The 25,129-nt window shown below is 35.6% G+C and overlaps 3 protein-coding genes across 3 annotated transcripts in view; 2 read left to right on the plus strand and 1 right to left on the minus strand.

Annotated features, from left to right (window-relative positions):
- The window catches only part of LOC108968937, an 80,166-nt gene that overhangs the window by 1,592 nt on the left and 53,445 nt on the right, over positions 1-25,129 (minus strand). The window contains exons 4-6 of the mRNA XM_018933300.1: positions 23,655-23,839; positions 19,481-19,703; positions 13,986-14,075 (exon numbers count right to left, since the gene is read on the minus strand). Coding sequence (XP_018788845.1) covers positions 13,986-14,075; positions 19,481-19,703; positions 23,655-23,839 — 498 coding nt within the window. The remainder of the gene's footprint in view (positions 1-13,985; positions 14,076-19,480; positions 19,704-23,654; positions 23,840-25,129) is intronic.
- On the plus strand, positions 3,380-3,805 carry LOC108968951 (jerky protein homolog-like). Its single transcript, XM_018933336.1, is given in 3 exon segments — positions 3,380-3,694; positions 3,750-3,774; positions 3,777-3,805. Coding segments are annotated over 3 exon segments (369 nt in total).
- LOC108968950 lies at positions 3,937-4,578 on the plus strand. The gene is made up of 2 exons (XM_018933335.1): positions 3,937-4,226; positions 4,279-4,578. The coding sequence occupies exons 1-2, from the start codon at positions 3,999-4,001 to the stop codon at positions 4,576-4,578; spliced, it is 528 nt and encodes a 175-aa protein (XP_018788880.1). The 5' UTR covers positions 3,937-3,998.

Raw genomic sequence — 25,129 nt, forward strand, 5'->3', positions numbered from 1 at the left:
GGCGAGTCGGAACGCTTTGCTTCTTGCTGGCTTTGTGATGGGCTTGCCCATCTTAAATGTGATGGACTGACAGGTAGGATCTTGAATTTGATTCTTGACAGTAAGGGATTGCGCTGGTCTTGCTTAAAATGCAGACCAACTGAAATTGAATTGTTTAAGGTTTTAAAGCAGGGGCAAAATGGTTTCAAGGAGATTGGTCGTGAGCTTGAAACCCTTACTGAAAAATTTAGGCGTTATGAAACGCTATTTCAAACGTTTCAATGCCTAGATATTCAGGAAGAGAATCAAAAACTTCGTAAACGTCCGTCTGATGAAGATACCACTGTAACTTTCTTAAAACGAATGCCCCCACCCACTATTGGCCTCATCCCCTTGTCCTCAAGGAGAGAAGGTTCCGTCTACTCAGGACACTGAGAAAACCGTTACTGAACACGGTAAGCGGAAAACATCTCAAGATCCGCCGCTACATACCTACAAGTCAGCTAATAAAAACTGAGTTGTTATACCGCGGAAAAAGGCACTTTTTGTCTCGAGATTTGCTGCGGATACCTCAGTCGATGATATAAAAGGTTACGTCTCGTCGAAATTAAAAACGGCAGATACAGACGTCCGTAAATTTATTTCAAGTACAACCGGGATATTGCGTCGTTTAAGATTGACGTATCCGCTGACAGTTTTCAATTAATACTTGACAACTCATTCTGGCCATCTAGGGTTTTTGTGCGTGAATTCGAGCACAAATGTGATAAGCCCCCTGTAGTTATACCTAAAATAACAAGAAATTCCGTGAATACAAAAAACGAATTAACAACAATTCGCTGACTATTTATTATCAAAATGTTAGAGGTCTTAATACAAAGCTTTCTGATTTGCATTCATTGTAACTTTAAAATCATTGCTTTCACAGACACTTGGCTAAAGCCTCACATTTTTGATAATGAAATACGCAACAGCGAATTCGAAATCTATAGATATGACCGGCTGAACAGAAAAGGAGGTGGTGGCTTGTTTGCTGTTCATTCTTCCATTCCATCTGAAGAAGTCGATGTTTCGCATGCAGACTTCATAGAATTTAAGTGCATCCGTACTTGCGCTAATAGTGGCCAAGCAATGAGTTCTAATTTATGGTTTTCGAAAGAGTTATGTAAATTAAACTTAAAAAAACTGGTTTAGTTGGTGACTATTCAAAATATTCTAAATTGCGTCGACAATTTGCTGAACTTAACAAAATAATTATATAAATAAAGTAAAAAATAATATTATACGTAATCCAAAATTGTTCTATGGTTTCGTCAACTCCAAATGCAGGATTTCTAATTTTCCGTCTGCTATGAAATATAAGTCTTGTATGTCTAGTGACAATCACACCATTTCTAATATGTTCGCAGAGTTCTTCAAGTCCAATTACTCTCCAAAATCTCCAAAAAATGTTCCGCATCAGCACAACTTATGTCCGATTTCTGTCATTAATGCACCTACTATTTCCGAAGCAGACGTCCTATATAAGTTAAATATGTCAGAACAATCATACAATTATGGCCCAGATATGATTCCCTCATGCTTTCTCTAGAAATGTGCCAAATAGATATACCAACCCCTAACAAAACTGTTTAATTCATCTCTTATGCAAGGCTTATTTCCATCGATATGGATCCTTTACATAAGAGTGGATTTAGGTCATCTATTGAAAACTGGAAGGGAATAGGAAAGTTGTCTGCAATACCTAAACTTTTTGAAGCAATTATAACAGACGACATAWCCTTMYGGATCTCTCCACTAATTTCTTGTTCTCAGCACGGTTTTCGTAAAGGKAAATCTACAATAACTAATTTGCTTGAATTGTATCACATGTATCAAGGGGCTTCAGGGAGAATAAGAATACTCACGTTATATAGACAGATTTTAGTAAAGCTTTCGATAAAGTATCCCATTCAATTCTTTTGAATAAACTTGATCTTCTTGGTATTTCTAAAATGGGTTGCTTCTTATCTTAGTCATAGAATCCAACAAGTCATATTTAACGATACTCTTTCCGACATAATCAATGTTCCTTCAGGCGTTCCTCAAGGTAGCCATCTTGGCCCAATTCTGTTCTTGTTATTTATTAATGACATATCATCKRTTSTTAAGTTTTCAAAAGTTTTATTATATGCTGACTATGTAAAACTTTTTAAAAAGTATACTTCATACAGCGAAAGATGTCAGTTGCAAACAGACTTAAACAACCTAGTTCCTTGGTGTGATAGAAATGACATGCCATTGAATCTTAAAAAATAAAAAACTATGTTTTTCACGTAGACCCAACTTTATACGCAATGCAAAACTTTAGGTTGGAGCAAGTATGCAGTTTTGTTGATCTAGGAGTAACTATGGACCCCAAACTCAATTTTAATCTTCCACGGTTTTTAAAGCCACTCGCTAGTCGTAGGGAGATGCTTGGTATAATATTTCTTGTAAAACTCATGAATGGCAGTCTGTAGCCCATCTCTTTTATCTGATATTAATTTTAACGTTCCCGCTCGCTCTACAAGGCAGTTTAGACCCTTACTTTTAAAATTTTCTAGAATAAATTTTGAGCTAAACGAACCATTCCGCCACATATGTCATGATTGCAATTCTCATTCCAGCACATTTGTCTATCAGACTCACTCTTTACCATAAAAAAAAATTATTTTATCTACTCTTAACAAGTAACGTTTAAATATTATCAACTTTAATTTTAATTCTTAATTTTGGCTGTTGAAATTTTTGTTTCTGAAGCTGAGCAGCTTAAGATCGCAACGCTTAAACTCTCTTGCCTTTTATGACTCTCCTATTTCCGCTCGTTCGCGGATTGCGCCCCTCGCGTCGGTTGGAGGTGGGTAATCGTTGGGTATTATTATTATTATTATTTTTATTAAATTGTTCGCTTTAATACACGAAATTTATTACCTTGAGTTTATAAGAAATGCAAAGATTTTAACAAAGTCATATTGGGCATGCGAAGGGTAGGAAGGTTTTAAGTCGATTTTCCGATCTAAACCGTTTTTATTTTTATGGAGAATTATTATTTGTGCAATTCATTTCCAACAAATTTGTTGTGCTGTATTAGATATATGTACATATTTTTGCCAGCTATGGAAAAAAGTCTATACCTTTGGTTCATCCGGATGCGCGAAAGGAATTGTCCTGTAAGTGGATTAATGCTAAAAAAAAGGCTAAGGAATTGCATTCCCTACTTAAAGAAAACGCGACCGGATTCAATGCTAGTCACGGATGGCTTCGGAGATTTAAGAAAAGATACGGAGTTAGATTGCTTAAAGTATCTGGAGAAAAACTCTCATCGCAGCCTCAATTGGTTGATCCATTTAAACTAAAACTAAAACAAAAAATTGACGAAATGGAGTTATGTAATGACCAATTGTATAATGCTGACGAATCTGGTTTATTCTGGAAGCTTTTGCCAGATAAGACCCATGTATCATCGCATGAAAAAACTGCTCCAGGAATAACGACGGAAAAGCAGCGTATAACATTTCTCTGTTGCGCAAATGCATCGAGTGCACATAAACTTAAACTTTTAGTAATTGGTAAGGCAAAAAATCCACGCAGCTTTAAACACTTTAGTTGGCCTACGGATTATAAGAACTCGAAATCAGCCTGGATGACGTCTGCCATTTTTAAACATTGGTTCCATCAATCTTTTGTGCCACAGGTAAACAATTTTTTCGCTTAATTAATAATTATTATAAATTCTTGCTTTTGGCCAGGTAAGATTGCTTCTAAATCGGAAGAACTTACCAATAAAGGCACTATTACTTATTGACAACGCTCCCTCTCATCCAAGTGAAGCAGAATTAAAAACTGAAGGTGGAAATATAATTGCCATCTTTATGCCGCCAAATGTCACCCCTCTTATCCAACCTATGGATCAAAATGCGATTAAAATAACGAAGTTATATTACAGAAACAGTTTGTTGGCTTCAATAGCAGCAAAAAACTTAGATTTGCTTGAATCAATGAAAAATGTAACGTTGAAAGATGCTGTTACCCTTTTATCTGTCGCGTGGGATCGGGTCAGCACAGAAACTCTTGCCAATTGTTGGAAAAAYATTTTAARWTTAAWGGGAAACGAGGAGGACCCTGAATATAACATTCCATTAAGTATCCTGAAAGACAAATGGAGTGCAGAAATAAACTCTTTAATGCGAATGTCAGTTGATCTCCTTCAGGACTTGAGTCCTCAGGTAGAAGTTTTACGACACACTTTGATATCATTATTATTTTTTTCTATTTTAGGTTGGGTTTACATTGCCAATGATTCGAGAGTGGAACGATGACCCTTGTGTTGATGATACCACCGAAATCTATGAAATTGAAGAAAGTGACGATGATGATTGTATTGCCGAAGACCCCATAAAGAAAATTGCCGCAAATGAGGCAGTTGAAATCTTTAACAAGGCATTGCAATGGGCTGGAGATGCAATGGTTGATCAAAGCGACATGCGTGTACTTAGACGCTTAAGGGAGAAAGCAGTATTTCAGCTATTAGAAAGGAAAAAGCAGCAGAAAGAGATAACGGATTTTTTTAATGAATAAATCTAATGTGAAATTTTATTCGCAATTTAATATGTATGTTCATATACTTTTACATTTAAATGTGTAAAAATCCTGAATTTAGCAATTTGAAGTTATTTTACGTCTTCAAATTCGACAATCGCTAACGTGAACATTTTCACTAACGTGAGCTCCCTTGGTTTCAATTAGTTCACGTTACCGCGAGTGCACTGTATTTATATATAATCTACAAATGCATACATATTTACACAAGTTCGTTGGTAAAGCTATTAGAGCGGCAAGGGAAGCAGTGGCAATTGGCGATCGTTCGCTTGTGTTTTCGGCGCGGCTCGGATTTTCTACCGACAACACTCTTTGAAAAAACTTGAGCTTCAGACATTGGTTGTCCGTGAATCGAAGATTTCGCATGAAGCAATAATGTACACATTTCCATACGAAGTTGTGGGTAGACAAATTTACAAACATTATGCGTATGGTTCTTTTTKTTTACATGCACACATAATTACATACGTGAATATGTGCGACCGCTTGGTCTTTCAACATGTTATCAAAACTTTTAAAGACCTGTAAATAAATATGCATGTATATATCTTATCAAAATTACATTAATTAAAGATTTACATAGGTAATAATGCATGTATGACTTTATTATATATTTCCAAAGATGTTAAGGAATTCATCATGAAATAGTTCAATTTGTACATAGATGCTTGTGTGCTTTGATATAAAATATACTTATGTATGTATGTATATAAATTATATGCAGTCGTTTGCGCATTGTAAATATACGAATATGTAAGCATACACTTCTAAACATTGAAATTAACATATTTGTCCCCATTGGCTCTAACAACTACTCAGTTATGTTATTGTCGTGCCCCTGATGTTAAGTGGTTAAACGCGCTAATAATTTTCTGTGGTGAAACGCACTCATCCAAAACAGTAAATACATATCCCAAAATTGAAATATCCCTCAATTTTTGGCATCGTGAACCTTCTCTATAAATATACGTTCTCTGGGTATTACTTTTAACTTTTGAAGGGTGTCAATGTGTGAGAAGGTTTTAAATTAAGCTCAAAAAGGTATTCTGTTATAAGTTGTAAATAAATTACGCTATATGTTTAATTCTTTTTATCACATTCTTGGTAATAATTCGGTCATAAGTTTGTTTCTTCTCTTTGTGCTCAGTAAAATGCATTGTTGCCATTTATGAGTAGGTATAAAAAATGGAAAATGCAAACGGTTTACATGGGTAAAAAAGAGGGTTTGTTAAACATGTAGGATATGCTTAAGATTTTTTGTACAAAATTTACATTTTCTTATTATCATAAAACAAACTTTTCTAATTAGAAGCCATTATGCGATTAAAGCAATTATCATTCAAAAAGTAACTCGTTTCTGGTTAGAAATAAATGTTAATTACATATTGAAAACTAATTACCCTCGCCTGTACTCAACAGAGAGCTGCAACGAGTATAAAAAATCAGAACAAACACTCTTGCCAAAAACACAATAGGGGTATTCGCTTGCTCTTGCAAGTTTGCAGATTGCAAAACTACTATAGCTAAATATGCAAGGGCACGAGAGCACCCATTACAGAATCCAGTGATATAAGAAAGGCTGATTCGATCAATTTATAGTGAATGACTATTCTGCATGGCTATTGTGAATTGCACCTTCTGCATACATTTTTAACAGAAAAAACTGTAACAAATCTTTATAATTTAAGTAGAAATTATAAAATCTATTTAAAACTTACTTTCCTCAACAATTTAACGGCGTAATATGTTTTTTCGTAAAATTACAGCTAAAACAGGGTTGCAATTATATTTTTGCGTGACATTGCACGCAAATATACATGGGTTTTGGTCTGACATATTTTACAATTTTCTGCTTGTGTTTGTTGTTGTGCCGGTGCACCAAGAGGAAATATATGCAACTCTTTTGCAAGAGCAAGTGAATACCCCTAATCAAATCAATTCAGTTCAGCATAGACAACATTGTTGATCAATTTGAGTATCCGTCAGCGTCAACTGATCTGAGCAACACGAACAATCTGTTCTTCGACAATCACGATCGAGTAAACGGTACGGCTAGCTTCGGTTCCAATTGTACCATGTCAGTTCATAGTGTTTCGACTATTCTTTGAATCGATGGGAAACTTCGGGTAAACTATAAGTAAATCTACGAGTAAATCTTTGGGTAAATCTACATATAAGTACAGCAAACAACAACAATTTTCTGCTGGACTGATTTGAATTATGTGTGGCAAATAATGTATCAGCTTTGAAAATGTGCGCATGTTACAAATTTTCGATACGTAAACAATGGTAATTCTATTGAGTACGTATGCACATACTTTTGTATATATTTTTAAATATGTACATATGTTGTTTCTATATACTTGGTGGAATTTCTATTATACATATGACATATTTTTTACATATGTATTTGAAATAGAAAAGAGTGCACGAGTAAATCAGTGTTAAGCGGATGATATACAAACCGAACGCTGTCGATCATTGCAATCATTGAAGTATGAGCTTGCCTCACTTCCGGTATTTTCTGCTGATACGAACGTCCATAAACAAATGAGGTATAAGACAGAATCAGACAGAGTAACGGATCAGTACTTAAGTATAAAAAAAAATTTATTACTCGTTGCAGTTCTCTGGTACTCAACTAACCAGGCGCAATTCAGGGGAAAATTAGTAATTCATGCTGCAATCGATTCAACTGTTTTATAATAATTAATATTACTAATATTTTTCAATAGGAGTGGTATGATAGTGGAGTTTTATTTTTAATTTTTCTATATGTATTAAAAATATTTCATGAAAATTGTCTTCCAAACACAGAAAAGCCTACATATGGCAGCACGAAAGTGTTGATAAAATGCAACCCTGTATACCAGCGTGCTGCGAACTATCTCAAGCGTCTAGTCTCGTCTGACATTATTTACCGTTATTCGTAAATAAGATAATTTCCATACTTTTAATATTTTCAATGTGGTATTATTTCAAAATGAGTAAAGAAATTAGTGTTGAAGTACGACAACTAGTCATAATTTATCATAAAGACAAAAAATCTTTACGTGATATTAGAAAACTAGTAGGACGTCCAACAATAATTCGGAATTATAATATAATGAAAAGTGTACAAAGCAAGCCGAGGAGTAGTCGCTTGCCTAAACTTTCATCACGAGCAAATCGTAAAATTGTGGCAGAAGTTCAAGAACATACCAGAATTTCGGCAATAGATATTGTGAAAATCTTGGAAAGCTCGGATATTGCTTCAGTGCATCCAGAAACCGTAGAAAAGTGTTTAAGAGATAGCGGATTTCATGGTCGAGTAGCCGGGAAAAAACCGTTTACGTGTTGATTTTGCTCCAAAATATATTGAAGCAGATGAATGTTTTTGGGCCAATGTCTTATTTAGCGATGAAAGTAAGTTCAACTTGTTTGGTTGTGATGGGAACCAAAAAATTTTGCGCAAAAACAAAGAAGATAGTCAGACACGGAGGCGGTTCCATAATGGTATGGGGTTGCATGTCAGTGGCTGGGGTGGGTAAATTAGTTTTTATCGAAACAACAATGGATTGTATGGTATATCTGAACTTATTAAAAGATAATGTGAGGCAATCCCCAGATAAAATTGGTCTTGCAGAGGGTTGGTACTTCCAGCAAGATAATGACCCAAAGCATACTGCACGTATTGTTAAAGAATGGCTGCTATATAATGTACCTCATCAGCTTCATTCTCCTCCCCAGTCACCGGATTTGAACCCCATAGAGCATTTAAAGGATGAATTAGATCGTCGTATCAGAAAAAGAATGATAAAAAACAAACAGGACCTAAAAAAACACACTACTAGAGGAATGGGATCTTATTCAACAGACTATACAAAAAAAAATTTAAAAACCGATTAACCCTCATCGAGACCAACGGGTCTGGCCAGGCATATTTCGTTTTTAGATGTTATTTAAATATATTTAGAGTGTAGGAAACGACTTGCGCTTCCAGGTAGCTTCCTAGAATTTTATTGTCTATAGAATTTAGAGAAAAAAAAATGAAGGATAGCGTATCAAAATGGACGAAAAAAGGATATAATATTACACCTTAGTCGAGACCAATGATGCTTGGCTAGACCCCATATATTTTGTATGAAAATATGTATATGAACTTTGGTATATTTCTATCACTTCGCACGGTTGATTTATCTGTTTTCATGTTCGTTACATGTTCAAATTGGTTTGTAGGTTTATGTAGCACTCATATAAACATACTCCCGTGCATAAATATGATCATTCGGGTGTACAACGAGCTCTTTGCGCTCGACTTGTTCGTGCGAAAGAAGAAAAAAGATGGAAACAGTCAAAAGAAGAGTGTGTTTACAAACAAAACCAGGATTTTGTGTGTTTATTTTTGCTACAGTATTCTTCTTCTCTCTCTCTCTAATGAATTCGTTTTCTGTATTCTTTTGTATTATGCAAGTCAGTTGATGACAGATAGTTGAACACATAACATATTACTGTGAAAATACGCATATTTCGCGCAGTTCTCATCTTATTTTTTATTATTCTGTTCGCTTTGGTTATAATAATGAGTGATGAATTGGAATATGTGTATAATACACGATTACGTTCTAGAAACATCAGTGCAGATTTTTATGATCGCTTAACATCAGCGATGGTAAATGACATTCAAAATGAAAATAATGATGTTGCGCGTGAAGAAATGGATCCATTCCAAAACGGTGACGATGATAGAGATGTCGATTATATGCCATTTGAAGATGCATCGGATATTGAAAATGAAATCGAAATCGAGCCGAATGAAATATTAGATAGCGACGAAGAGGAAGTAATCGACGGTGTAGAAGAAGAAGAGCGTGAAACTCCAGCTTCTACTGAAACTTCTTACTACGGTAAAGATGGGACAGAATGGAAAAAAGAGCCTAATGAAGCAATTCGTGCTCGTGCACACAATATTATGCGCTTTAGGCCTGGACCCATTGAGGTATTCAAACAGTTTTTTACTACCAATACTTCATTCATTATCATCAGTCAAACAAATCGTTATGGAAGAGACCAATTCGCACAATGGACAATGGATATCAGAATTTCACTAGCACCGAACTTGATGCATTTATTGGCATTGTTATTGCTTATAGTGTAACGTACAATAATATGCAGTTTACACCACTTTTGTGGCAAACAGATGCTCTTCCCATCTTCGAGCGGCGATGCCGATTCAAGTTATTGACGCGATATATCCGTTTCGATGATGGCCGCACACGTTAATTCCGACAACAATCTGATAAGGCTGCCGCAATTCGCGATATATGGAATCTTTTAAATGAAAACCTCGCCAGAAATTAGGAGCCACATGGCAATGTAACGATTGATGAGCAATTGTTTCCGTATCGTGGTAAGATTACGGAGTGAAAATCTGGTGGGCATGTGACTCACAAACAAAATACCCATTGCAAGGTATATTTTACACGGGAAAAAAGGGTGGCGGAGAGCGTGAAGTGAACCAAGGAGAAAATGTATTGCTCAAAATCAGTTGAAACGGTACGAAAACACCGGTAGAACGATAGTAGCTGACAACTTTTTCACAACACTGACAGGAGCCAAACGATTGACTACCATTGGACTTGCTTTCATCGAATCCGTCTCGTCCGTTGCTTTCTACTCTTTTCGGGTTTCACGATAATCTCGTTTCGATTTGTAGCTATGTTCCGAAAAAGAACAAGGCAGTCAATTTGATTTCAACCCTACACTACCCAAAGGATTGTGAAGGTGAAGCCAAAAAATCGGAAGCAATTTTATTTTATAATTCAACAAAGGCCGGTGTTGACTGCAGATCAGGTGGTCAGATGGTTACCCATTACACTACAAAACGGCCAACGAAACGGTGGACATTTGCCTTTTTTTGCAACTTGTTAGATGTGAAGGGATTGGCTGCTTTCGTAGTTTGCAAAGAAATCGACCATCTAGATAAAAAGGATGCACGACACACTTTTTTTTACAATTTATCGAGAACATTGGCAACGCCCAATATCGAAAATTGTATGAACAATCCCAATGTCATCAAGCATCTATCTTGTCGTTTGGCTTTTAAATCCTTTTTCGGTCGTTCACTCAACATCCCATCCCGATTAGTAGCTTCAACATCAAAAGGTGCTGACACACTCAAAGGAAGGAGAGATTGCAGATTTTGTTCGCAAGAAAGCGATAAATTTCGACGTAGAACTCGATTTTTCTGTTCTAAATGTTCAAATCCAATTTTTTAAGGGCATTCGCAAATTGATTACATATGTTTTTTTTTATATTCTTCAGGACCCATTATCATAAAATCAATTGAAAAATCGCTCCCAAATGATTCATATTCCATAAAAATGTATGTAAACACATAGGAGCCTAGCCAAGTATCATTGGTTTCGACTAAGTGTATCAGACCGTTGGTCTCGACCAGGGTTAAACGCTGCTCTGCAGAGCCGTGGTGGTCCCACTAAATATTGAATTACATATTATAATTACTCTTTTTTTGTTGAAAATACGTTTTAGTTTCTGTGTAGTAGACTTAATTGTGTGACTGTATATAGAAATCCTTCCGTCCGTCCGTGCAAACTGTAACTTGAGTAAAAATTGAGAATTATGACGAAACTTGGTAAGTAGATTCCGTAGTACAAAAAAAAAAAAAAAAAAAAAAAATACTAAGCTGTAACAGAGGCTCGCAGTAGCAAGGGGCAAAGAGGGTGCGGCCGCGCCTTTTAACGAGTTTAATGTACATATCTCCTAAACCATACAAGCTACAGCAACCAAATTTGCTGAGTACAAATCTTATAAGATCTTCTTCTACCGCTCACTTCCGATATAATGGTACTGTTAAAAAGTACTAAAAACGTGATAGATCAATAACTAAATACGCAGATACATTCAATTTTCCCAAGAGAGGGTATAAGATAGCTTTATGGGGGCTGGTGTGAAAATTACACGATGGGCGTGTCACTGGCCACTTTTTAGTGAAACCCATATCTCGGGACCTGACCTACCGATTTCGACAAAATTTAGTTCGTGACATTCATTTTACATTTTTATGTCACATCGAACAGAAACCACCGAAATAGCTTCCTAAATAGCACAATTTTAAATTCCATTTGACTTGTCCAGTTTCCAGAACACAAATCAAGAAGCAATTAATATAACGGGATAAAACTTTTTACGAATAATGCTTTTAGTGGCCGCCTTCTAATGATTTTAAATTAATTTAGTTGAAATCCAAAAAAAAACTGTTCAAGCCCCTACTTACCGAATATTTAGACCCCAGATGTCGGATGTGTGAAATATATACATAACTGAAATGAATGAATAATCATCCCCTTATAATGGTATGTCTGTATGTCAAAAATAGGTTGAATAGAACCAATACTTCTTTTAGTCCTTCGGGGTGACTTTGTACCGCATATATCGGCCAATATGTGAGTTATCCCGATCTAAATAAGAGAGCATGTTTTATTCATAATAGTACATCTTGGCATCATTCCCTATATAGCTAATATCAGTATTTTCACACATCCGGCTGACATTACTCCATTTGATTGGTTTTACACCTGAAAATATTTCCCTGACTTTGATTATTAGCCCTTTTTTACTTGTTTTTCATTGTGTTCAGTAATGTTTAAAATTTTATCAATATTTACTAGTTATTTAATTTAATTATCAAAATTATCTTTTTTCCAATATCTAACAATCTACAAAAGAATTTAAAAATCTTTTCGATCAGGCCCCCTTTCATTTGAGTGGTCTGATAAATTAATAAAACTGTCGTTTCTGGTGCGAAGAAAATCTTCAAATTATTCAAGAACAACCATTATATTCAAATAAATTGACAGTTTGGGTGGAAACATCGGTCCGTACTTCTTTCGAAGTGGAGCTGGTAGGACAACGTTACTGTCAATGGAGTCAAGTATACTCAGATGGATGATAACCAACTTTTTATGGGCGCAATTGGAAGAAGTTTGTGGTTTCAAGAGGACAGGGGCACGTGCAACAACACATTATTTCGGGAAAACTTTGATTTGATTATTTTAAGGAGTTGGTGCTATTCATTTAGTGGAAAAATTACTCGAAAATTGGGTTAATCGGATTCGTTACTGCAAAAGAAGTCGATCGCATCGATTACATTTTAATTAAAAAACAACTTTTGAATTTCCTTAACAATTTGAAATCATATAAGCGCAAGGCCACACAACAAGCAAAATGATTTTCGCATGTTGATAACTGTCGAATATCAGTCAGGATATCAAGACTATAAAATGTGTAGCACATCCCCAAACAAAGAAAAGTATTCTGGGAATAGTAAAAAAAAACCAATTACAATAATATGTCCATGTAATGTTACGTTTATAATTTAAAAAAGTCGTCATTAATCGCTTCGTCTTCTTTGCCTTTACTTCTTCGCACAGGTACCATACTCCTTCTTACTTCTTAATTTACTTCGCGCTGAAATCTTGCAGGCCGTTCTGTGTTTGGATCCAAGTTGATGATACAAAAATAATACTTTCCGATACACATATGTACATACTTGCTGTTGGTTGTGGGAATTCTAAAACATAATTTGTAAGCAACCTTTAAAAATTTAATATAATGTATGGAAATTGTATACATCAGAAAGTAGAGACTTCGATGAACATAAAACCCTACTGTCTTAAAAAACAAATATATTTTGATTTGAGATTTTTTGATTGAAAATTAGGGTTTGGTCGATATTACGTCAATATAAGGAAAACGTTTCCATCAACTTTCATGAAAGAAGTTTTTTGTACAAGATAAAAATAAAATTCACTTCATTCTCTCGACCTTTTTTTTGTTATTTTGTCCTTCGTTTCCGATCTGTTTCAACCTACCATGATTTTGTTGGTTTTCAAAAAAGTAAAAAAAAAACTTATCTATTCTAGTTCGGTGTGAAGTCGACACAGGTTTTCATTATTCAATCGCAATGACGTCTTTTATAAATGCTAATAAGGTCATTCTTATAAAATATAGAGGGTGGGATTTAATTTTCAAAACAAAATATCTTGGCATACATTTACATACCTTAAGATACTCTAATGTACCATACATATAACAAAAATATGTAATCAGAAGCATATAGTCTTCTTGTTGCATCTCTACAGTGAATTCTTCCCATTACTAATAGTAACCTTTGTAGGTGCTATCCAAAGTGTCACCGTCTCATTGATAGCCTGGCATAATTTTAATTTAGCCTTAAATTTTTCTCCATAGAACTTTGACTAATAATTAAGTATACATATTTATGTCTTAAAGAACTCTCAAACATTCATAAATACAAAGATTGTTACCGAAATTATTAATTTATTTTAGATACTTGATAATACTCTTTTTCGTATTATATTTACCTTATTAAACTGCCAGTATATGAGCGATATGTTGGTGGTGGGGAAGTGCCGCGAGTGTCATTTTGCCTCTCTCGATCCAACAGTAAGAGTCTGAAAGGATATTATACATACATATAACATATATTGTAAATAAAACTTTATTCTCATATGGTATCTCTATTCGGCCTATAAGTAAGGGTATGTCTCGGAAGGTTGTATTGCATTATCAGGAAATTTTCTTTTGCTCACATAAGCTACATCAGTCCGGTAACTCGCAATAGCACTTCTTTTCGCATTTACTTTCACATCTCAATTCTTGTATGCTTTATTTACGCGATGCAAATATTTTTCATTAGCTCATTTTTATTCTTCACTATTTTCTAAAATACTTCTATTATATTATAAATATTTGTGTACATATTTGCATATTACATACAAAAAAATATATGACACAAGTAAAAGTTTCGAAAACAGTGTTATACTAATTTGAAACCGAACGCAATTGCCACCATGAAAAGAATTTCAAAATGAAGATGAAGTTTGTGAAACAAAAGTCTTCACACAAAATAATGCGAAAATACATTAACACAACAAGTTGGACATGAAAGGTTTGATTAAATAACTATAAAACAGTAAATACTCGGAGAATTATTTCGATAGAATATATTTTTTAAATTCAAATTATCATTCCAATAATGATAATACTAAATATAGGATATGTATTTTTGGGAACTAAATATTTTCCAGCCATCAAGTAAAATGATAGCTTGAAACATTGAATTATATATTGGTTGTCAAAAAAGTCGTGCGGTATTTTCGCTAGTTGGCGCTGGGAGCACGTAATTCTAGTTTTATTCGCCGCATCGGGTCATCCTACACCTTTTTGGAAAGCTCATTTCACGCGCTATTTGATTGATTGTTGTTTCTGTCGTCGGAAATTGCGACAAAATCGCTGAATTGGTCGAAAGAGACCGGCATAGTAGTAGCCGTAGCATCGGTCAAGAGCTGGGCATGAGTCATTAAACCGTTATAAAATAAAAAAAATAAAAAATACCGCAAGACTTTTATTTTAATCTACAAAAGAAGAAATTTTATCAAAATCAGCCCTGTATATTTTTGGATATAAAATATAAATATGTTAGGAGATCAAAAGTATATCCTTACATCTCGATTAGTTTGAAGTGTTATATACAACCGTTAGGTGAAAAAAATTAAGTCTATCTGTACAAGCTACGAGATATGATTAAAGCCAGCGCTTCGCTTAAACTACTAATAATTCTGAATATAAATTACAGAAAATGTTGCAGTTTTGGTGTCTTACATTCGGGCTGTCAAATGTACGTATTCTTTCCTCAGTATGTTTTCAGGTTCGATTGTTATTTTCTCAAAGTGCTGTTTTCTAACAAGGACAAAAATTACATTTTTAAAGCGTATTATATATATTTTCAAAGCGTATTAATCCAGTTTTTGCACAAAGCAGGTTGGTAAATTTTATTAATTAGAGGAATTGCAAATGAATTGGTCGATTTTTCCTCATCATCAGAGAATAAAATGAGGGTGTTAGTTGTTAAAAGAGTTTCCTTACCCATGAAAAGGTTTCGTAGAAGACATTGAGAACGTTTCCTCATACTAAAAGGTGTAATAAACAGGTGAGGAAGGGCTAAGTTCAGGTGTAACCGAACATTTTATACTCTTGCAACTTGGAGGAATCAATGGCAGGGAAATACCTTAAAGTGTAAAATGTCAACCACAGGATCGGAATCCAAGCTTATATATTATAAGTCAAAATCGAGATATTCGGCTTTTTAAGAAAGGCTTTATTGAATTTTCATAGATGGTATGTAATAAAAAATATTTGAAAATTCCATACAGCCTTTCTTAAAAACCCGAATATTAATGATAGCGATTTTGACCTCGGACCTTTTTTGTAGGAAACAAAATTTCCTACAAGTTTGTCATGTTTACTTTTTCTATAGCTTTTATCATTTATATGTTTATATATCTCATATACAAAAAAAATGCGAATTTCATGGAAAAATCAGGTTTAGAGCCCGTTACTACCCCGGCGTTTTGACTTTTGTAGAGTGTTCAATTCTGTGTCTAAAGTCGAAGTGATACCATAAAAGTCCTCTGAGCCATAGATATTTAAAGATAAAAAAGCACGGTTGTCGTGTATTTTCAATGGAAAATTTTTACACACCTTGGTCCAGTCCTTGATGTTAATATTAAGGGTTAAAATTTTCAGGGAATTTTTTTTTTAGGGTATTTCCAGGGAAATTTCATGATGAGATTGAAAAAAATTAATAGTTAAAAAAAAGCACCCTAATATATATAGACTATACATAACTCCTATACTTACAGATACATGAGGTTTGTTAAAAAAACGAAAACGATTATATGGAAGTTGGGGTAGTATCGACCAGATTTTATCTATCTAATACCACATACTTTTAACTTGTCACTTGCTATAAACTAATCATATAGAGTATAGTCAGTTGGATGTTCAAAAATTCTGATGTTAGTTATATAAGGCGTAAGTCAAGTTTTCGCTCAAATTTATCTATTTTATTCACAAAGATACACTGTTATGGCTAAAACACGTTAGCTCATTTTCATTGAGATAACTCACATATTGGCCGATATATATGGTACCCGGAAGTTCGATTATCTTTATATAACATTAATTATATGGGGATTAGGAGAGTATTGCTCCTATTCAATTCATTTCTGACATACAGACATTTCATTGCCTGAGAAGCACTATCTCTGAATTTCAATTATATCTCACACATCCACCGATATTTTGGGTCAAAAGTATAGGTAATTGGATTTAAAAAATGTCTGGTTAATTTGGAAAAGTTTAATCCCGTTATATATAGGCGGTGCCACGCCCTTTTTTTTACACCAACTCCCATAAAGCTATCTTATACCATCTCGTTGGTGAAATTGAATGTCTCTGCGTATTTAGTTATTGATCTATCACGTTTTTAGTACTTTTTAACAGTACCGTTATATGAGGAGTGAACAGGGTTATCTTCCGACTTCATCCATTTTCGTACTATGTACATTAAACTTGTTGGAGGGCTCGGCCACACCCATTTTGCTCTTGCCAATGCGAGCCTCTGTTACAAACTACAGCTTTATATCTTAATTTACCGAAAGAAACCTAACGTACCAAGATATCTTAATTTTTACTAAAGTTACAGCCTCCACGAACGGGCGGACAGACAGACAGACAGTCAACCGGATTTCAACTTTTCCCGTCATCCTGATCATTTATGTATGTATGTATGTATATAGTGACGTATTCTGCCATACACACACTATTTACAGTATTTTGATCTTAATGCTCTAAGTGTTCTGAGTGCGGCTATGGCAAAACAACACTCACAACAACAGAAGGAATTTAGATAGCTATGCCAAATATACTTTGTTTATATTTCAAAAGAAAATTTAGTTTCATTCCTGCGAATGATGAAATGAAAATTTAGTCTTACGTCACCATTTAACAAATAAAGACGCACTCAAATTTCAAAACAATTTTTTTTTTTTTTTTTTTTATGCCGTAATTATGTACGGTGGTGATAAATTCAATGCTATCAGAAACAAAAAAAAAAACCAAAAAAAAAAAAACACGTTTATAGACGCCAACGCGACATTAATAATGTGCTTAGTTCTAACAGAATCTTCGACAATAGTGCGACACCGTATAACGTAAAGTCTATTACGGCTAAAATCTGAATAAAAATCAGGAAGCCGCTACAGAATTCGGGAGAGGACGTCCAAAAGGTTACCTCAATTAGGAAATTAACAATTAAAAATTTCACAACAAAGTAAAAAAATCAAGAAATCAGCAATTAAGAATTCGAAGGAGATCCAAAGACATTATACACCTTTATTAGCCGAATCGACTACATATTGGGATTTTATGCTACGGGAGACGCACGCCAACAGCAGATCCTGTTCGGACGTATCGAGCGCGGCATCAGTGGAGATGCTATGCGCTGCATTGGAGTTAATAACATGAGAACTTGAGCGAACCTCAGACGACAGCTAATACTCAACTACAAGCGCCAGACCCCAAACCGCATCCTTCTGGAATAAGTTCGCAGGACCCCATAAAAACGCAAAAACGAGCATTTTTGGAGGAAGCAGAGAACCGCAGACAAATACTATCCATCAAGCTTGAAGTGAACAAAACTTAGAAGAAAAAACGTTATTAATCAAATCAAGCATAGAATCTCTAATAGATAAGTTGCCTCGCACATTTATTTAAAAATCAGCAATCATAACATACCAGATTTGCGAACACTTATAAATCTCTTACAGGAAAAAAAGGCATTTATGAACAGCCTAATTATTCAAATACAAATTTTCAGAAACAAAACTCTTCTAAGCCGAAAAAATTTCAAAACCATAACACCAATCAGATCAACTATAACACCCAAAAATATTCAACACCTTTCCAACCTATTTATCATTCACCAATATAATACCCTACTTGGCGAATGCCACCATTTTATCAAAAATCATATCAACACCTAATACCCAACTACCCTAAACCAAATTTCTAACTTCATCCAAATTATAATCCTTAAACAAGCCAACAACCACCAGACACACCTCGAACTAACCCAATCGACAAGCTACATTTGATTAGAACCGTTTTGGACAACAGTTCCAATATCAAAATCAACATCCATCATATTCAAATTCTATTGTACCCAATCAAAATACTAAGCGAGTGAGACCATCCAATAGCGATCAGAGTAGAATGAGTATTGAAGAGTTAAGACATTAGGAGGAAGCCGCTTATCAGCAGCAAATATCACTTTACTATCCGACTTATGACTATTCGAGTTATTATCCGGAACACCAAGACCAAACAGACAACAGCAACCAGAATTTTCCAACAGACAGATGAGAACACACAAGAACCAGATATCGAGCAAGCAGAAAACTTTCGGCTACAGCCCCGGAAGCCCCCAATATATAATAATACAATACAAAAACACAACCTTAAAGTGCCTTATTGACACCAGTTCCACGATCAACATGATATCCTAGAACGTATTCAATCTACCAGTTCAGAATACAAAATATCTAATTCACACTAGCAACGGACCACTTATCTTAAACAAAATCATCAACAACTTTGTTCCCAACCCCAGAAGAATTTTTACTGCACCCATTTTCTGAGAATTATGATCTAAAATGAAAATTTAGTCTTAAGTCACCATCTAACAAATAAAGAGGCATAGGGCCATAATAACGTAAGTATATATGTAAATACCCTATATCTATCTCAATTAGTTTTAGGTGAAACGTACAACCGTTTAGTGAACAAAACTAAAATACTCAGTAGCAACTGGTTGCAAGAGTATAAAATTTCTAAATTGTATATAAGGGCAAGCAAATCTATAATAAAATTAAATTGAGGAATTTCTCAGTTAAATTTTTATATATCCTTCAGCAGCGGTAAGAGTTTAAAGATTCTTCATTGAGTTTACACTTACCTCAGTCTATATTCTTGCATACTGGCCTGATAGGAAGGTGGTGGTGGACGATGCTGAAACTCTGGATAAAGTAAACCATGCGCATTACCTCCTCCACGACCACACGGTCGTCGGCCACAACGGGCAAAGTCAACTGCTGAACCCAAGCCCAGACATGGTGGTCCACCCGGTGCCGTCATTCGCCATGCTACACCGCTTACAGTCACTAGGACAACTCCAACACCTAAAATTTGAAAATTTTTAAATACTGCAGTATATATATATGTATGTATAAGTACTACAAAGTTCGTAAGGCAGTATATATTAAGAGGCATAAACAAGTAGGTTAGGCTGATTAACATCATTTCTAAAATATCTACATATGAGTATTTGTCGATGTAATGAGTGTACACTTTTAAATTAGGTCATGTTTTCATCTTAAAACTTTTATAAAAAGCGTAGCCCACTTCAAGATCCCAACTCTACATTGGTTATTCTGCCTAAACTTCTCAAAAACTTCTATTATTCACGATACGTAAACATCATTTTAAAGACTTCCTTGGGTTAAAAGGTTACAATTTGAATGTTTTGTGAAAGTATAGCATTTCTACAAAAACGGCATAAACCATACTATTCAAAAAAGAGTATATTCCTGTAAAGCTTATTAGCTTCCCGATTCCACAAAATATTTCTTTAATAATTGAATATAATAATGGCAAGCAGTAAGCCATTATGTAGTTTATTTGCTTTCATATAACATGTAGTGAAGTAATTATGGCATGTAACCATAAAACCAGAAACGCTAACAATTAAGTTTTGAGGTTGCGTCACCTATAACAATCTATTCCTTTCTCTCTTCTACACATTATCGTGAATGACCAAATAAATGACGGTCACTACAAGTATAATTGCCAAGATTTGAGTAATTGACGCCTAAGTGAAGTAAAGTCGCAAAACGTGAGTCAGATACGATCTACTTAATCGCTCTACAGAGATGCGAAGACGAAGCTCGAGACGAACGTTTGTTGGTCGACGAACAATAAGACACAACTAAAAGATACGCCAAAAAATATTGCACAATAACTTTTGTAGTTGTCATATGAAAATATGCATTCAGTACAAAAAGTTGTATGAATCTAATACAAAAAATCAGTGTACTGTCTTGGGTCGCTACCCAATATTTTGTGAAAATATATGTATTAATATGTTTAAGTACGTTTTGGTGCTTTCTCAAAAGGCTAATTTATAGAAGCTCTGCTGTGTAACGGCTCTTTTCTATTACGATGGATATACGTGCTTCTATAAATTTCACAAATATTTTGGATATTATCGACATCGAATGTTACTGGAATTATTAAGAAATTTATGAACGCAAACTACTAATATTCACGTGCATTGGCTCTATAAATTCACGACATATTCAGAGCACCTACGATTAGTGTGTGTAGAAGTGTTCCCTCCATAATTTAAGTATGCTCTGGGCATCGGTGACTAGATAACCTTTGGGGGTTCTACAAGAGTGTGCTCCGGTCTTGAAACTTTCAGTAAGCCGCAGCATTTTTTCGCAGAATTTTCGAACGTTACCCCTGTCGAGCAGCTTATCAAGCTCTTCGTACTCACGCATTTCGGCCTCTCGATCGTAATGTTGCGGGCAGGCACTCCTCGTCGTACCAGCTGTTCTTTTGCACTTTCCGAAAACCAATGGTTTCGGTTGCAGATGTACGTAAGGAGTTTGAAATGAGGTCCCATAGTTCCCTTATACCGAGTTCTTGATGAGTGCTCTCAGGGAGCAGGAGTGCAAGCCGAGTAGAAAATCGTTCGGCTGTTTGTTGTGATTGCAGCTTCTCGACGTCGAACCCTTCTTGTGTTTGATGGCGTGCGTGTTTAGCTTCACAGAGGCTGGTGCGAATCTTGGCTGCAACAAGATAGTGGTCCGAATCGATGTTAGGACCGTACGCGTACGCACATTTAAAACGCTGGAGACGTGTCTTCCGTCTATCACAACATGATCGATCTGGTTGGTGGTTTTTCGATCCGGAGGTAGCTTGATGAATCTTCTTATGCTGGAATCTAGTACTGCAGATAACCATATTTCGGCCCCCGGTGAAGACGGTCAGTCTCAACCCATTTGGGGATGTTTCGTCGTGCAGGCTGAATCTACCGACCATAGTGCCAAAGATACCTTCTTTGCCCACTCTGGCTTTAAAGTCGCCAACTACGATTTTGACATAGTGGTGGGGCAGCTCTCATTCGTCGGGGCGTGGGCGCAAATCAGCGATATGTTGAAGAACCTCGCTTTGATGCGGATTGTGGCTAGGCGACGGACTCTCTCTCCCACCACGAATCCCACACCAAACTTGCGCTTCTTTATATGGCCACTGTAGTAAATGCCACAAGGACCTACTCGTCTCTGTCCCTGTCCCGTCCATCACATTTCGTGGACGGCGGTGATGTCAGCCTTTATTTTTACGAGGACATCAACCAGCTGGGCTGCGGAACCTTCCTAATTAAGGGACCGGACATTCCAGGTGCATGCCCTCAATTCGTAGTCCTTATTACGTTTGCCATGGTCGCCATCAAAAGGGGGGCCTTTCATCCGAGGCTGGTTGTTCCTTTTCATTGGGTGTGTTTTTTATGTGGCGGGTCCCAAACCTTGCGCATAACTTTATGTTGGCCACTCCCAAGTGAATGGCGATCAGAGAACTTTCCTCAATGGCGTGAACTTCTACACACGACTTCATCCTCTAACGTGCCACGTACATTGGCTCTATGCTTCAATGCAACCGAGCATTTTTGTATTGTTTAAATTATCAGATGGTATATGTGCCTATTTTAAACAGTTATGCAGATATTTCATTTTGGTGAAAACAAAGCCTGCGAAAGGTAGTAAAACGAATCAAATTTTGTTAGCCAAGTTTAGTAATAAGAATCACTTTATATTGCTTTTGACAGGGAAACCAAAAAATGTTGGCACTCCTAATATAGCATTTTTCTTTATTACGAACCGATTCAAAAAGTTATGTTATTGATCAGGGTCGGGAGCCGCGAGTGTGTGCGGCAGGGAATTGTATAGATAAGTCACAAACAACACTTTTAGGTGAAAGCTTTACAAACTACTGGCCTAATTTCTTCAAAACTTGGTATAATATTATGCTGGCATTCTTATTTTATCTAATAAATTGGACGAATATCACAATACATCCAATTCTTTCACTTTACATTATACAAATCAAGCACCGAGAAAGATATAGAAATAAAAAAGTGAACAAAAACTAGTTTTTTCAAAGTAGCACATCTCATGTCCAAAAAAAAAAAAGGCGCCATAGACCCATAAGTTTTAAAGACTCATGATTAATTGGGTGTCCAAGTTAGTGTTAATCACCCACACCCGATTAATCTCGGGTACGAATTAATAATAATTTACTTTTACCCTAAAATTATTGCAACTAAACGAATCCGATGGTAAATGTGTAACAATGAATCCCTCCAATGTTTTGATTCTCATTCCGTTGATCGGGTATAATCGTAGGGTGCAGTATCGCTGAGAATGGGAATGAATTCAACGAATGAAGTGATGCGGGGTTATGCCCGTAGAGGAAAATAATACCGACTCTTTGAAGTGGGATTATGTTTGTTGGTTGGCGGTGTGAGCTGCCGTTGTGTGGTAACATCTTCCTGAGTAAGGTGGTATTAGTAAGGTGCGCTTCTTTTTTCCGGGTAGAGTAGTGTGTACATCTAGGGAAAGGCTTAACTGATTTAGCTGAAACAGATACTGAATATTTGGTCGACTTTTTTCAGAAAATATCAGTCAATTTAAAGATTTGTCCCTATGTCAAAAATGTGTAAAATAGGTAAAGATCTTATAATTATCAGTTGACTTCATGTCATATATTTTGGCCAATTTATAAGATATCAAAACTAAAGCAATTCCTTATAATAATAGCCATACCATGCTTAAATGCCAAAAATGTTTTAAATCAGCTCACCAATTACCCCAGCAGCAGCTGGATATATGGATTTTTGTTATGTGTTGAATATGCCTTCATATAATTTTTATATGCCGGTCAATATTTTAATAAAATTAAGTAGTCATGGCTTTGTATACATAATATAAATGTTCCTAGAACTTCCGTTCTTGTTTATATACATATAGTATATGTATGTATATAGTATATACTTGTAAGTAAATACATACCTATCATGAGAAGTGCAGCTGTAAGGTGCGAAGACGGAGGTCCTGCAAGGCTTGTCGCTCCTAACGCTGCTCCGCTCAGAGCACAAGCAATTCCGCCCAGAGCCACTACTGCAATCAATGAACGCAGCGGTGGTCCGGCAAACCATTGACCACAGCAACCTTTTCCAGAACGTTCCGAGGGAGATCTGAAAGTAGGGAGTTATTCAAATTAATAGAAATATATAATAGTAATTATAATATTTTCAATTAATATGTGAATTGAATTATTGATCAGCAAGTTAGAAAACATTATTTACAAGTATTGGTTGAATTCGTGCAAGAGAGTATGTGGGTACTCTATTATGCCTTATATGCCAATCGGGTACAAGGGACGTTTTTTGTTAAATCCGTATGTCCTCATAATTTTTATCATAAAATTAGTAATCATATTGCCTTAAATATTCGCGTGCCCAGAAAACGTTACCAAATTCATGTCACGTTGCCTACAATTGAATGAAAACCATTTTTCGGACTTCTTCCTTCGTTCGGGATTTTCTTCAATTTAGTTTTTTTATTTTTTCAGTAAGTGTAAGTAAACTAAGTTATATTACACAAAAGCAACTAAACGCCGTGTTTCAATTAAAGAAAGATAAAAGTAAACATTAATTTCATTTATAAAGTAAATGAAAGAAAATTAAAAAAAATGTGTATCAGTTTTTCATCGCATGCCAGTCTCCTACATTTCGCGCTCATTTTATAAAGATCACTAACTTCCAAATAATATTGTCTACAGCTGAATGTGTTTTTTTTATTTTTAATTTTTTTGATAAATAATAATTAACTTATTTCTAAATAAAAACTTTCGATAACGCAAAAGTACCGTTTTAAAGTGTTGTCAAATAACGAGTGTATAAAATATCAGGATGACGAACAAGTTTAAATCCGGATGACTGTCGGTTCTCGAAAAACTAATACGGCTGTGTAAGCTGACGTTGAGCAACACCAAAAGCTCCGTCAGAATCCGGAAAGACCTCTCCGAGCCGTTCGATACCAAACGAGGTTTCAGACTAGGCGATTCCCTATCGTGCGACTTCTTTAACCTGCTTCTGGAGAAAATAGTTCTAGCTGCAGAACTAAATAGAGAAGGTACCATCTTCTATAAGAGTGTATAGCTGCTGGCGTATGCCGATGATATTGATATCATCGGCCTMAWCACCCGCGCCGTTAGTTCTGCTTTCTCCAGACTAGACAAGGAAGCAACACAAATGGGTCTGGCAGTGAACGAGGACAAGACGAAATATCCCTTGGGACTCACGTCACTGTTGACAGTCATAACTTTGAAGTCGTAAATAATTTCGTCTATCTTGGAACCAGCGTAAACACCGCCAAAAATGTCAGCCTGGAAATCCAACGCAGGATAACTCTTGCCAACAAGTGCTACTTCGGACTGAGTAGGCTAATGAGAAGTAAAGTTCTCTATCGACAAACAAAAACAA

Source organism: Bactrocera latifrons, unplaced genomic scaffold (assembly GCF_001853355.1).
Source record: "Bactrocera latifrons isolate USDA-ARS-PBARC rearing strain unplaced genomic scaffold, ASM185335v1 scaffold_234, whole genome shotgun sequence".
Classification (NCBI taxonomy): Eukaryota; Metazoa; Arthropoda; class Insecta; order Diptera; family Tephritidae; genus Bactrocera; species Bactrocera latifrons.